Genomic DNA, 13,561 nt, shown 5'->3' with positions numbered 1-13,561 from the left:
CTGCAACGATGATGGTAGAGCAAACGATTCCCAAGGGGAACCCAGAGCCACACTCCGTTCATCTTCATTTGTGGTTACAGGCTTTGGGTAGACACGACACTCCGCGTGCTGGGTGGTTACTTTTTTGCAGGTCGTCTGGTGGTTGGGAAATCATTTTGTAGCTCGTTTGCCCCCACAGCGTGAACCAAATTTGGTGGAAAATTTCTCACAGCATTACCATGCTGATCGGTGGTATCATTTTAAGCCTCCAGTGAATTCTCTACCTAAATCATGTCGGTTACAACGTCGTAGCGAACGGCGGAAGAGACTGAGGCTGCGATGGTGGCTAGGTCCTTATGACCTCAAAGTTCAGTGGAATAGTTTTCAAGGGCAAACAAACTTTTGGAAAAAAAAACCAATAAATGATCCACAACAAATTTAATAATGCTCGTTAAAAAACACCAAAATGATCCATAAAACCCCAGTGAAAATCCCTAAAAAGTATGATTGATCGATAAAAAATACCAATATTATCCATATTATCACATAAATGTTACATAATATACACACTTAGAAATAACTACTTTTACACGAGACGTAATCCATATTGGACGTAAATCATAGAACGTAAACAAACATTTCATGTAAAATTAAGTGTTCTCAAACCGAAACATCACCTAGTCGACGAGGAGAACGTTTGAATGAATTAATTTTCACGTTTCTTTCAACTGATTCTTATGTCAAAAAGCCCGCTTACATGTGTCGGTCTCAGAGAACCGAAATTTACATGACTTTTTAGTAGTGTGTAGTAACACAATTGTAAAAATGTTTCATAAAATTTCTAAAACATTCACATTGCAACCGTCCAAACTATCCAAAAACATATTGTGAATCATCCTTAAAACATAAAAAAAAATATATGCATGATCCATAAATTCGACACATATTGTTCATGTTTTGGACACTATTTTTTTTTTTTTTTTGTTCCATAAACCTTGGAAAGTGTTACATTCAAAGTGTTTTTATGTTACTTCATACGTGAAGTTAGCGATTTTCAGAGTTGTTTGAAAATGCTAACATGAAGCTTTAGTGTGATAATTTATTAGCTAGAAAATGAGCTTTAGAAGAGGGTAGGTGGATAGTTCCGCCAGAGTACGGAGTCAAGTCTCCGCGTACATCGTACGGGTTAGGCAAAAGTTGTGCGTTTAACTTTAAAATCTGGCGCATTAATGGCCCTTCGCTCATTTTCAACTTCTATTCAATTTTCATACTGCCGTACTCTAACGGAACTATCCACCTACCCTCTTCTAAAGATCATTTTCTAGCTCTAATAAATTATCACACTAAAGCTTCATGTTAGCATTTCCAACAAACTCTTGGAAAGTGGCTCCATTACTGCGTAGCTACTAATATTTACTGTCCTACCCGTGTATTTTTTTTAGTTAGAAGTGCGGAGCGACAGGCAAGCGTCTACAATTAGCTGCCAAAAGAAGGTTCTATACTAATCTTCTTGAGAAGTTTCGTTTGGATGCTTCTTTTAGAATCTTCTTAAAAAAAAGAAGATGAAAAAGTCTACATTGCTGGGGATGCTTAACGACAAATATCAGGGATGGTGAGGAGTATCACCCCCCGGAGATGATTAACCCGATTCGTTCCTTCCTCAAAGTTTACCTTTGCTCGCTTTCTACTCTCTATATACAATTTTCACACCACCGTACTCTAACGGAACTATCAACTCTATACTTTCATCTCCTCTTCTATCGAATAAAATGAACACTTTAAGACTGATATTTGTCGTTAAGCATCTCCAGCTATGTAAATCGTTAACTTCACGCATGGAGTAAAACATTATTATTATTTAACTTTATTAGGGAGGCTTTCAGCCTTGGGCTGGTTCGCCTCCAATGGAGTAATACAAACATAATGAGTTAAAGAAAAGAAATGTAAAAAATGTCAACATGTTTGAAAATCCACGCTTCACGCTTCACGAAGCCGATGTCGATACGTATAAATGTTTGTTGTGTGCGAAAAAATTTGTGTAGGGTTTGATCAGTGCTCGATAGTTCCCGCGATTAATGTGTTCAGATGCTTCAAATGTGGAGAATTTTGGCACAAGAGTATGGATCGCAAAAATTGAGAGAGATGCTCAACAACACAAAACGTCAACTGTATTGAAATGTATTAATTTCACACTTAGAAATAACTAATTTTACACGTGATGGAATCCATCTTTGACATAAAAGATAAGACGTAAACAAACATGTCATGTAATATTAAGTGCTCAGAGACTGAAAAGTTCGTTGCTCGACGAAAAGTACGTTTTATTGAGGTATATTTCGCATCTGTTATGACTCAAATTTATGTCAAAATTGACGCTCGTATATATCACTCTCAGAGCTTCTAAAGTTACATGAATTTTTCTTAGTGTGTGTTTGAAAATGAATAAAGAACGTAAAATAAATTTGGACGTCAACCATGCCGCATTAAGCTCTGAATGTTTGCTCTATAATAGACTTTTCGAACAGAAGAAAAGCAGCTTGCGTTTCAATAAATAGTAGCCAAGTTCCAGGAATGTGAATCAATTCGGCTTTTTGCATTTGAATATTGCGGGATTGTCAATAAACTACGTACACAGCAAAAAATAAATTGTAATATTACATCCAAGAAGATGCACTTCAATCATGTCGAAAATCTCATGTAGTTTTTATGGCCACAAAAATAAACAAATGCAGTAAAATCAGCGTAATGTCAGTTCATGCACTGTATTAAATGTCCTTTTTGGCAAGTAATATTACAGTTTATTTTTGACACGATTGAAGTGCATCCACTTTGATGTGATATCAAAATTATTTTTTTTTTTGCTGTGTAGCATCGCGTCAGATTGTTGAGGAAAAACGTCCTCTTAGCTGAAACTCAAATTATAGAAATTGAAGCTTTTGTTCAATATAATATTCCGGGATATATTGTTGCTGCTTGTTTATCACATTCTAGACACACTGGCGGTGTTTGCTATTTACGTCAAAGAATCAATTCAATTCGACATTCGCATCAATGAAGTTATCGATGGCAACTGATTCCTGGGCATTACAGTTGTGCGTGGTATGATGATGGATAATTATGGTATTTTGCAGAGTCGATGTTATAATAAGAGTCCCGCCAAGAGAAAATGTTGCGAGGAATCAGCACTCTTTGTGAATTATTTGTCATCAGGGTAAACGGCATCCAGATTTTTTGCGTTAGCATCGGGTGACTTTCATTCAGAAGTGAAATGTAGAAGCGTAGAAGTGAAAAATTTCATGTCGATAATGGAGCTTTTGGGATACAAAAACAATTATAGAACCTGAACAATGTTCAAACAAGTGTGCTTGGTATAACTTAGAAATACCACAATGTACTAAATAAAGCGAAGCAATGTTTTCATCTAAAATTACTAAAATATTGTCAGTAATGAATGCAATAATTGCAGTTCACTGGCTGTTTAATGTTTATTTACTTTGCTTGTTTGGTACTCCTGGCTTCACTCTTATTTTGTTTTTTGTTTATTAATTTATTTGATAAGGCTCAATCGAATTAACTTTACAGAGCCGAGGATTCTTGTTCACTATACAATACATCTTAAAACTATAGTTTATCTTCCGCTATCCAATAAGCCTCCTCCACCAGAACGGGAGCCGCTTCCAGTGGTTTCATTGTAAGGCAGATTCGCCTACGGGGGTCAGAGCACTTCCATTGCAGCAATGGACGCAAGCAAAACGTGGTCAGCACTCACACATTCATCACGAAACGGTTGCTTTCCAAAGTCGACGACGCATCGACTGAAAGAACTGCTGATGAAGAACAATGAGGAGGACCACACAATGATAGCTACCGAGTAAACAGACGATCGCTTGACACACATTGAGAGTGGTCTAATTCTGTCCACAGCCGAGTGAACACTGGGACTCTTATTATACCATTGACTCTTGTATAGAGGTGTGTGCCGTTTCAAAAATGGTCGGCGGCGGTGTGTGGGGTAATTATGCTCGGCGGCGGCAGTGTCATTTGCATCACGCCGATACCGCTGGCGGCGGCGTGAATCGGCGTGGCATTTTTTGAGCCCATTAGTAGTTTTTTATTTTTACAAAATGAACCATGAATATGCACGGTCAATATAAAGATAAACATCGCACAGTTTACATTTCTTCATGACGTATCCATGAGGATCTGCTGACATTGATAATCATGAACACATGTATAAACCGTGACGTCTCATCATCATATGTTTTAGCTCTAATTTGTGAGATCTTAGAACGTGAGCAAATTGAAATTAATCTAATTCGATTAAAATTACAACATTTTAACATCAATTCAATTTGAAACATTCGTTCATTTCCAAAATGCGCAGATAGTTCATTTGTTTAAAAATGGCTAAGTTGTAATTTTCCCAAGAATTCGACAATTTGGAGTAAAAAAGAGGAAAGTTCCTTGAAATAATTGGAAACATTCGTTATGCCTGTCATCTGGTGTAATGCTAATAGGGTTTGGAGGTAATTTTTGGCCTATTATTCGCATTCCACACTTTATCCCTCTTTTTCAAACGGATTTTTTTTTTTTTCAAAATTGAAATAGCTAAAAAATATAGTCACCTTTCCATACGTACCGCTAGATTTGATGAAGAGTAACAAATTTTCAAGTTATTGTTGAAAATTTAACATCCCTTCTTGACAGTAAATTCAGCCTACGGGTACGAAATTTGGCCTCACGCATTGAAATTTAATGGTGCTGCACTTCGACCTATCGAATGGAGGAAAAAGTTGATTCTATCGGAGTGCTTTTTTAGTTTTCCAGAATAATGAATATAAACATTCATATCACGTGTTCTTACTGACTGCGTTTGGTAGATTTTGAACTAAAACATCGTACCATACGTATAATTATTTCGTTTATGGGGTAATCATACACGTTTAGTTTTTTCTACCGAACTCGGCTGTGCAAATCTCGGCAAAAAAAAGTTTAACTAAGGTCCCAGCAAAAGTGGCATTTGATTGCTGAGATTCACCTAAGCATTATGCAAGACTGTGCAAGCTCGGTAGAAAAAAACTAAGCGTGTAGATATATTTAATGTTTTCTGCTCGATAGGCCCGGAATGGGCGATTAGGCCGCAGGAGTCCTTTCCCCTATTACGCTTTATTCGTATAAGGGAAGATCCATTAATTATGTCACGCAAGTTTGGCCATGATTGCTTTCATGTTTGTGGTTACATCTTGCTGGACCTTTTTAATAAATCACTGTAGACTGGGCATGTGCCACAAATTTGGAAGGAATCCTTTGTGGTTCCTATTCAAAAAGTTGCCGGAACGATTAAAATTGAAGAGTTTCGTCCCATCAACATGTTGCACACATTACAGAAAATTTTAGATCTTGTTGCTAAAGGCCAGCTGTAGGAGTATTTGAATAGCAACTCTTTGTGGATACCAGAACAATCAGAATATCAGAAAGGTTATTATTGTTAAACTGCGTTAAATGTTGTGTTAACAAAGTGGAAAGACAACTTGGAGCGTAAATATACGACTGTTGTTGTTTTTTTGGATCTAAAATGCGCTTTTGAAACAATTATTAGGCCTTTATTGTTAAGTACAATCAAGCGCTTTGGAATTACGAGTACTTCATATGAATAGTTTGGAAGCTATTTGTGTTACAGGACTCAACAGACTGTTTTTGATGATTCTGTTTCCAGTCCCGTAAGGAGCAACCTTAAAATGCCCCAGGGAAGTGTATTAGGGCCTCTGTTATTTATTATGTATATTAACGGCATGCTACATGTATATAAACGACGTGTTTTACGATTTGGTGACATTAATCTTTTTGCACATGATACTGTGTTATTCATTGCAGCTAAGGATTAATATGTTGCCGTTTTACACTTGAATGAAGATTTGAGATCTCAAAGTAGATGGTTGAAGTACAAGTTGGAATTGAATGCAATTAAAACTAAATTTATGATAGTCTTGCGCAATCGAGTAAATGAAAACGTATCTGTTGTAATTCATGATGAGGCTATCGATCGCGTTTGAGAGATTAAATATCTTGGCGTGATTATTGATGACAACCTTAAGTTCAACTCTCACTTTGACAATATCATAAAAAAAAAATTCCATGAAGTATGGAATTCTATGTCGATTTAAAAACGATTCAACTATTGCCAGTAAAATACAGCTATACAAATCAATCATCTCTCCTCATATAGACTTTTGCACTTCCATTTCTTTTCTGGCCAATGAAACACAAATATCGAGACTATATCGCTTGCAGTATAAAATCATGTGTTTGATTTTAAGGCGTATTAGAATCACTTCCTCAACTTTGATGCTAGACGCCTTACAATGGTTATCGGTGAAGCAAAGAATTTTATATTTGATTGGCGTTCATTTTTAAAGTAGTTAACGGTTTGCTGCCTCGATATTTGTGTGATCGAATTGAAAGAGGAAGTTACTTTCATAGAAATAATACTAGAAACACGCTTGAAATTAGAACACCACATTTCTTGACTTGTGCTTCTCAAAATTCATTATATGTTAAAGGAAAAGATGTTTGTCAATTCGATGCCTAGACATATCAAACGTTCAGCAACAACAGAATTTTAGAGACACTGCATTTCACACATTTGCACAACTGTTTTTTTTTAACAGTTATCCAGTGATTTTTTTAATTAATTGACAAATTATGTAGGGAAAATGGATGTAATGTCGGTCTAAATGCCCCTTTTTTGGGCCCATACATAAATTCAGCAATCGACTAAATTTTCAATAGCGACCAAAAATATCCAATAGTACCTTCCCAATGACGCGTTTATCTAGATAAAATTGATAAAAAGCAGATTTTTAGCGATGTGCCCATTCCTATATCCATAGGCCAACATAAGAGCCATTTCTCTTATCTTGACGAAGTTTGTAACGGAGTATTTTGTATGGAAAGTCATAATGACTTTTTAATCATTACTATTGAGCAGGAGGGATTTGTAATATTTTATTTCATAAAAAAAAAATAATGTGAGTAGTCTACAAAGGTTTGAGCCTCACGCGCGTATTACGGATATAGAGGACTGAATTTAACATTTGATAAGCATCAGATTGCAGGGTTGCTAGTGTATTAGAATGCTTTTATGATTTTTCATGAACTCTTAATCGATGAGAATGCTTGTGAATATTTGAAATGGGCAAAAAGGTTAACCAAAAGGTGAACGCCTAAGCCTTTTCACATTTACATCGCTGTGAAAGAACTGCAATTTGACGAGGGAATGTATATCTGTGATTGTAACCAGTTCGTTTTTTGATTGCTAATCTGGTTAAGATGTCATACTTAAATATTTTAAAGGTAAATCGTCCACCTCAAACCTTTGTAGGGGTAAGAGGTGCGACAATCATCATCAGCATCATGTACAATCAGGAAATACTTGCTTTACATTTGCAGATGGCTAGTGTGTATATCTATATTAATGATGATGATTGTAGAATATTTCAAAAATAAGAAGAAGCTGAATTAAATGACAGTGTCTTGAGCCTTGAAGTGAAACGTCGATTGGTTGCGATTCATTGTATATTGAGAAACGCGTAGTCCAATAGAGTAATCCTGTAACCGTTCGTGAAGAACGCTTGAGGCTCGAATGAAACTCGATGGCTTAAGCGCCACTCTCTTTACGAGAGACCACCGGTCATGTTTGCTTTGCCCGACTTAGAGACTTATCCTCAGAGGAACACTTGAACGGTATTATTTAAAAACCCTTCCTCAATGAAATTCAAAACTTATGACGGAAACTAATATTTATCGAAAGAAAACATTTATCCGATCCATTTACCATCAGGGAAACCCGCAATCTCAAAGATGTTCACAAATTATAAGCTAGAACTAATATGTCTGATGCGAATCCATGACGAGCCTATGAACTCCATGTAGAGCGAGCCAGCTAAAAAAGCGTGACGGAAAATTAAGTAACAGACCGAAAAACTTAAAATTTCAATCTACATGCACATCATTCTTCAACATTTATTCGGGTAGGACGAAACTCGGTTCAAAAAAGCAAATTATTCTTGCCCATGAAAAAAGTACGTACATACCTGCGCAGGTTTTTTTTTTTGCGTTGCAATGATGGCGACGGACGAAACGGTGATGGTGACTGATGGAGTGGCAATGGCGGCCGGTGACCTTACCAAGGTCCTGGCGATGGACTGTTGCCCTTCCGACGACATGTGATGATGGTGGCGGTCTCGGAATGGTGCCGATCTAGCTTCGGAAATGGCGTGCAGCGACGAAAGGTAACCCGCGTGCAGTATGGCCGAAATTAGATGTGCGCAGGTAGTGGCGGCTGGACGGAAGGCTTCCGATTTACTTTCGAGAGAGCTGAGCATCGACGGAGTCGAGCTTTTCCCGGAAGATTCGCTCCGCTGAGGAGAGAGACCAACGTACCGTCACACGGCTTCGCGTACTATGTTTCAGCTATGACCGCCCGAGATGCAATGAAATCTCCCCCCTCTTTGGTTAAAATCCGAACCGAGGTACGCAATTGGCTGGGGAATATTTCGCTAAATCGAACTAGCGACTTCACGACACTCCGTTTAACTACCTACAAAAGGCGGGCCATCGCAATGCATGCCAGAATCCAAAGGACAGAAATGGTGACCAAGTTGACGCCACCAGAAACCAGACGGTCCGGCGACGATGGATGCCAAACTCGCCGAAAAATTCCAGCCCATACAAAAAAAGCCCGTTGAACGAGCTTTTTAAACGGGAACTACTTGCTTCAGGCAAGAAAAATCATTATCAGTTTTGATCGAATTTCACTGAGTTCACACTTGACTGACGAACTTGAAAACCACGTCAAACACTATTGCTCTCCATCCAATTTGTTAGCGAAATGCCAGAGACTAGAATTTCTTTTCCGAAGAAACCACGGAATTTCTTAAAGATAAAAGGATCGGATCTGGTGCGAAAAATCAATGTTCGGCTTCGCCATTTTACTCAGGTGTTCATTTGAATTCTATATCTTTCACGTATTAACCAAGCTGTAAAGGAAAAATACATCTGCTAACTTGATATAAATGCTTCATATCTACAAAGCCCACTTTTATGTTGCCATAAAAATCCCGACAAATGTACGTATCACGAAGCATTTTGCTAAATTGCATTGGAAATAAATCATGCTAAACAATCCCGACAAGTGCACGTAGCCAAGACACTTTTGTTATTTTGAATTTGGAAACGAATCACTCCTTTTTTTATTACATTGAAATTCTTAATTAAATATGGGATTCAATTACTAACCATAGTTATTCCAAACTAGACTTAAAATTTAAACGAAATAAACGAACGACGTTACAATCCAAGACTGTAAATCTCTGAGACGCGACAGCTAGAATAGGTTTATACATTACAGTAGGGATGAATTTATCTTCACTTTTGTTTAGTACTTCATTAACCATGAATGTTACGTTCATTTAGAATTTTGGTTAAAATCTATCAAATGGATTGTTCTTCATCATTCATACGTTTCCAGTCGACTATATTTCCTGTTTTGAATCTAATTTCCGTCCTACTAAGCATAACCCACACTTAACCTTTCGTTTTTGAAAGGATAGGAACTCGAAAATGGAGTGATTCTACTTTCAAATTTGTTTACTTTTCTATACGTACTGTTGGATTTGATAAAGAGTCACAAATTATTGAGATATTGTAAAAAAATTAACCCTGCTTCTTGATTTAAAATTCGTAATACGAGTTTCAATTCCGTCTTCACGCATTGAAATGCCATTGATATTTCTGGGTTTTTCTTCGTTCTACGAATGAAGACAGAAAAAATTGGTTTGCTAGGAGCACTTCTTCTGTTTTGAGAACAATGAGTTTAAACATTCATACAACGCACTCGTTTAAGCTTTGTGTTGTAGCTTATGACCTAACGCATCGAAATAAACGCAATGTATTATTGATTTGTGTACGGTGAAATCATGGATATTATTGATGATTTCTGTTCGATAGAACGGATGGCCAATTACGACGAAGTAGCGCAATACCCTATGTAACTCAATGTAATAACTTGTGTTTTTCAATCAGATTATTGAATTCAAAACATCCAAGCATCCTGAAATCTGGGCTTAATTAAATCGTTCCTGAAAATAAAATGAAGATTATATTTCTATGTCCACCAATGCATGAAGTTGTATACTGTGTGACAAACACAAAGATACTCTATGTCTACGGAAGCCGAGAGAATTTCCGACCCGAATGAATTTTCTAGACCGTATCGCGAATTCAACTCGCCGCCTCCAGCTTGGTAGAACCATGCTTTAGCTGACACGGTTACCTGAGGCTCTCACAGAGGATACAAGTCTTTAAAAAATTTAACTCTCTCGCAATCGATACGATACATCTCAACTCACTTCGATCTTTCCATTGTGTACTTAACACTGGCTCCTCCAATTTCCTGGAGCAAACAGGAATGTTAAAGCAAATACTAAAATAATGGATCTGGATGTCTAAAATGTATCCAGATAATCCATCGCATCGATTGATTTCTACAATTGCGAAAATTGAAAATTGAACATCTCGAACCCCATTTTGCTCGATCCACTCTTCGGAAGAATAACTTTCCAGCTCAAGTTTGAAAGAGCACAAGCATAATGTAGAACTGCCAAAGGGTTATTTCCAAAGTCAGACACAGTCCGTTCGGTTTGTGTTATCCGATCCTTCCAGAGTGGCTACAACGGAGTAGGTGTTCGAAGGAAATGTTTCCTAAGAAAACATTTACTTTTGCCTTGTTCCGTGGGAGGAAACTTTTCTGATTCTCATGAAACATGAAAGCTTAAGGGTCCGTTTCTATTTTGGGAAAAATTTATTTACAATGGCCAGAAAGTGATCTGCAAAAATCAGAAGCCAGTTTAATTACAATATTTCATTTTTTTTTCTTACAGGGGCCGACCTCAACATTTGCTGGAGGATATGCCTGATTCGGCTTCCGTCAGTGAGTCCTTCCCACCGGTGGTGGGGGACGATGAACCCAGCGTTATAGTGCAACTCTCGAACCGAGTGCAGGATGGAACCAGGTGCCGACCCGGAAGTTTGGACATGTGCATCCAGGGCAAGTGTCAGGTAAGTGAATGCTAACAAAACGAACAAATTTCTCGTGTTGGAGTGGTGTTTTGGTAAATGACTTACAGTATGGACCAGATTAATTTTATATCGTCTTGAACAAAGGGTCCTTTCTGGGAAATCATGAATGTCGAGAGTTTTTCTTGATTCGCGAGATTTCCAGAAGCTTGGAGTTTAACAATCTGGATGCAGGATTTAAAAACCGAAAAATGCAGGAGTGATATTTATTTCAAACTATGCATGAGTGTCGAAAAAACACAGAAAACTCCGTGATATACCGTTATTTTGAACAGATCCCACTTCGAAGCTTTGCAGCCTATATGATTTATTTCAGGGTGTTGAGATGCTACGTTATTGTCGTCTCAAGGTAGTTTGGGCTTTTTGTTGTCAAAAGTATGCCATCAGCTTCTCACAAGGGCCTAAGAACAAATAAAAACGACTCATGATGAAATGGATAAGACCCAGCATCAATCTCTGGATAACTCATTGGATTCAAAAGTCATTTAAAAACAAGCCTTCTCTCTGTGTGTTAATCAATGTCCTGACGCCCGGTTTGAGAACTGTATGTACTGCTCACAAATCGACCAAGGCAACGTAGCGGATAGAGAGATTTTTTCTCAAAATTCCTCGATGTTTTGCTCCAAAATGAGATTATCACCCTTCGATAAAAGCATACATGAACTTTATTTCATGCTTTTTTAAAGGAGGTACATAGTGAACAAGCATAATGAGCATTATGTGCTTTTGCCTTGGATTTCTTATGGTTCGAAACAAAATATTTGATCATTCGGCTTGTATTTGCTGTTTTTTTTTAAATTTAAGTAGTAGTATCTGAAGGAGGCTTCAGAAACCAGTTTCCTACCTAGATCCTTCCAATTGAAAGTGTTACCTATTAACCTCGAGCCCGCCACGAGTAATTGGTACCCAATACTAACCTAGAAATACTTAGTTGAAGATGCTAATTTCAAATAACAGACTGTAGTGGTAATTTTTATACGATAGATGGAGTAGATGAAAGCATAGAGTTGATAGTTCCGTTAGAGTACGGCAGTGTGAAGATTGTATATAGATATTAGACAAGCGAGCTAGGACAACTTTTAAGGAAGGTACAAATCGGTTTTTTCATCTCTCTTTACCAAACTCCCCCTTTGGAGAGGGATGGTGAGGGGTGTCCCCCCCCCCCCGCCACCACTGGCAAAACGAGATGAAAACCGACCCGCTCATGTACCAACTGTGTGTTTGAAACAGTTCTACCGATTTTTTACCGCACTTCAGTTGTTATTTGAAGGAAGGCATCCAGTCGTAGGTTTGGAAATTGCAACTATTGTTTACCCCATTTGTACCTTCCTTAAAAGTTGTCCTAGCTCGCTTGTCTAATATCTATATACAATCTTCACACTGCCGTACTCTAACGGAACTATCAACTCTATGCTTTCATCTACTCCATCTATCGTATAAAAATTACCACTACAGTCTGTTATTTGTAATTAGCATCTTCAACTATGTAAATCGTTGACTTCACGTAGAAGTAATACTAAAAACATATAGTCAAACTAGAAATACTGCTATTTAAAATGTAAATCAAACATTACTGATTGTGGCTCCGCAAAGTGTCACACACGACTGAACCTAGTAAATAAACGAACTAGTTAAAAAAAAGATGGAACCTAGTGCCAAAAAGGCAGTGAAAATTCCTTCTGGTTTTGCTTGAGGATTAGCCCTTTATTTATCAGTGCTTTGGAAAAGTACGATAAATTTTGTCAAATTGTGCCACCAGTCTGAAAGATTACTTTTTAGAAACATTTTCCATGAACAGTAAGCTTGATTTTGAATTGAGTAATGATAATTCCACGGTTCCAGGATCCAAAATTTTTAATCAGCAGATGTGTTACTTCGCAATTAAGTTGTCATAAGAATTTATAAATTAAAACGCAAATGAACTTAAAAAACATGCATTCTTCATTATTTATTTATCAGACCATCGGAAAATTGCTTAGATGGAATATTCAACCTCTAGGATATAATTCGTTTGGTTTGGATCTTATCTGGAGAAACTCTCACCTAAGGGATGATCGAGTTTGCGATAGTATGTGTAATAGGTACGCGAAAAGCGTGACTTTGTTGGTTGGGACGGAGGGGGGGGGGGGGCGTGCACAAATCGAAAAACTTGTGGATGTTATATTTGTATCGCTTCTAAACCTCAAATCCCCGAATATCTCGCACACTATGGGGACGATTGATCACATAAGTATGCAACCTAAATACGTAGCGTCATTCGTTCGTGGTACACGAATTCCGCAATTTCATAAAGCGCACAACGGAGAAACGAGGGAAAGCGTGACGGATTTTGTAATCTCTTGCTGCATATTGTGAAGTCCTACTTGGAAGCATTTATGACCATTCGATCTTTATTTTTATTTTATTTTTTCAATTTCGTCACCAGCTCCTCTTTGAAGTGCACAAA

At 37.6% G+C, this 13,561-nt stretch overlaps 1 protein-coding gene across 6 annotated transcripts in view; it reads left to right on the top strand.

The window, feature by feature from the left end:
• The window catches only part of nolo (no long nerve cord), a 777,697-nt gene that overhangs the window by 634,210 nt on the left and 129,926 nt on the right, over nt 1-13,561 (top strand). For all 6 annotated transcript variants that reach the window (XR_010518214.1, XM_065229032.1, XM_065229034.1 and 3 more), the window contains one exon: nt 10,920-11,097. Coding sequence is in view for 5 of the 6 variants with exons in the window: in XM_065229032.1 (XP_065085104.1) it covers nt 10,920-11,097 (178 nt within the window). In the remaining variant the exon portion in view is untranslated. The remainder of the gene's footprint in view (nt 1-10,919; nt 11,098-13,561) is intronic.

The sequence above is a fragment of the Ochlerotatus camptorhynchus genome, unplaced genomic scaffold (genome assembly GCF_037179485.1).
Source record: "Ochlerotatus camptorhynchus isolate MF236.1 unplaced genomic scaffold, CSIRO-AGI_Acam_v1.1 ptg000306l, whole genome shotgun sequence".
Classification (NCBI taxonomy): domain Eukaryota; kingdom Metazoa; phylum Arthropoda; class Insecta; order Diptera; family Culicidae; genus Ochlerotatus; species Ochlerotatus camptorhynchus.
This window is presented reverse-complemented; position numbering and strand designations above follow the sequence as displayed.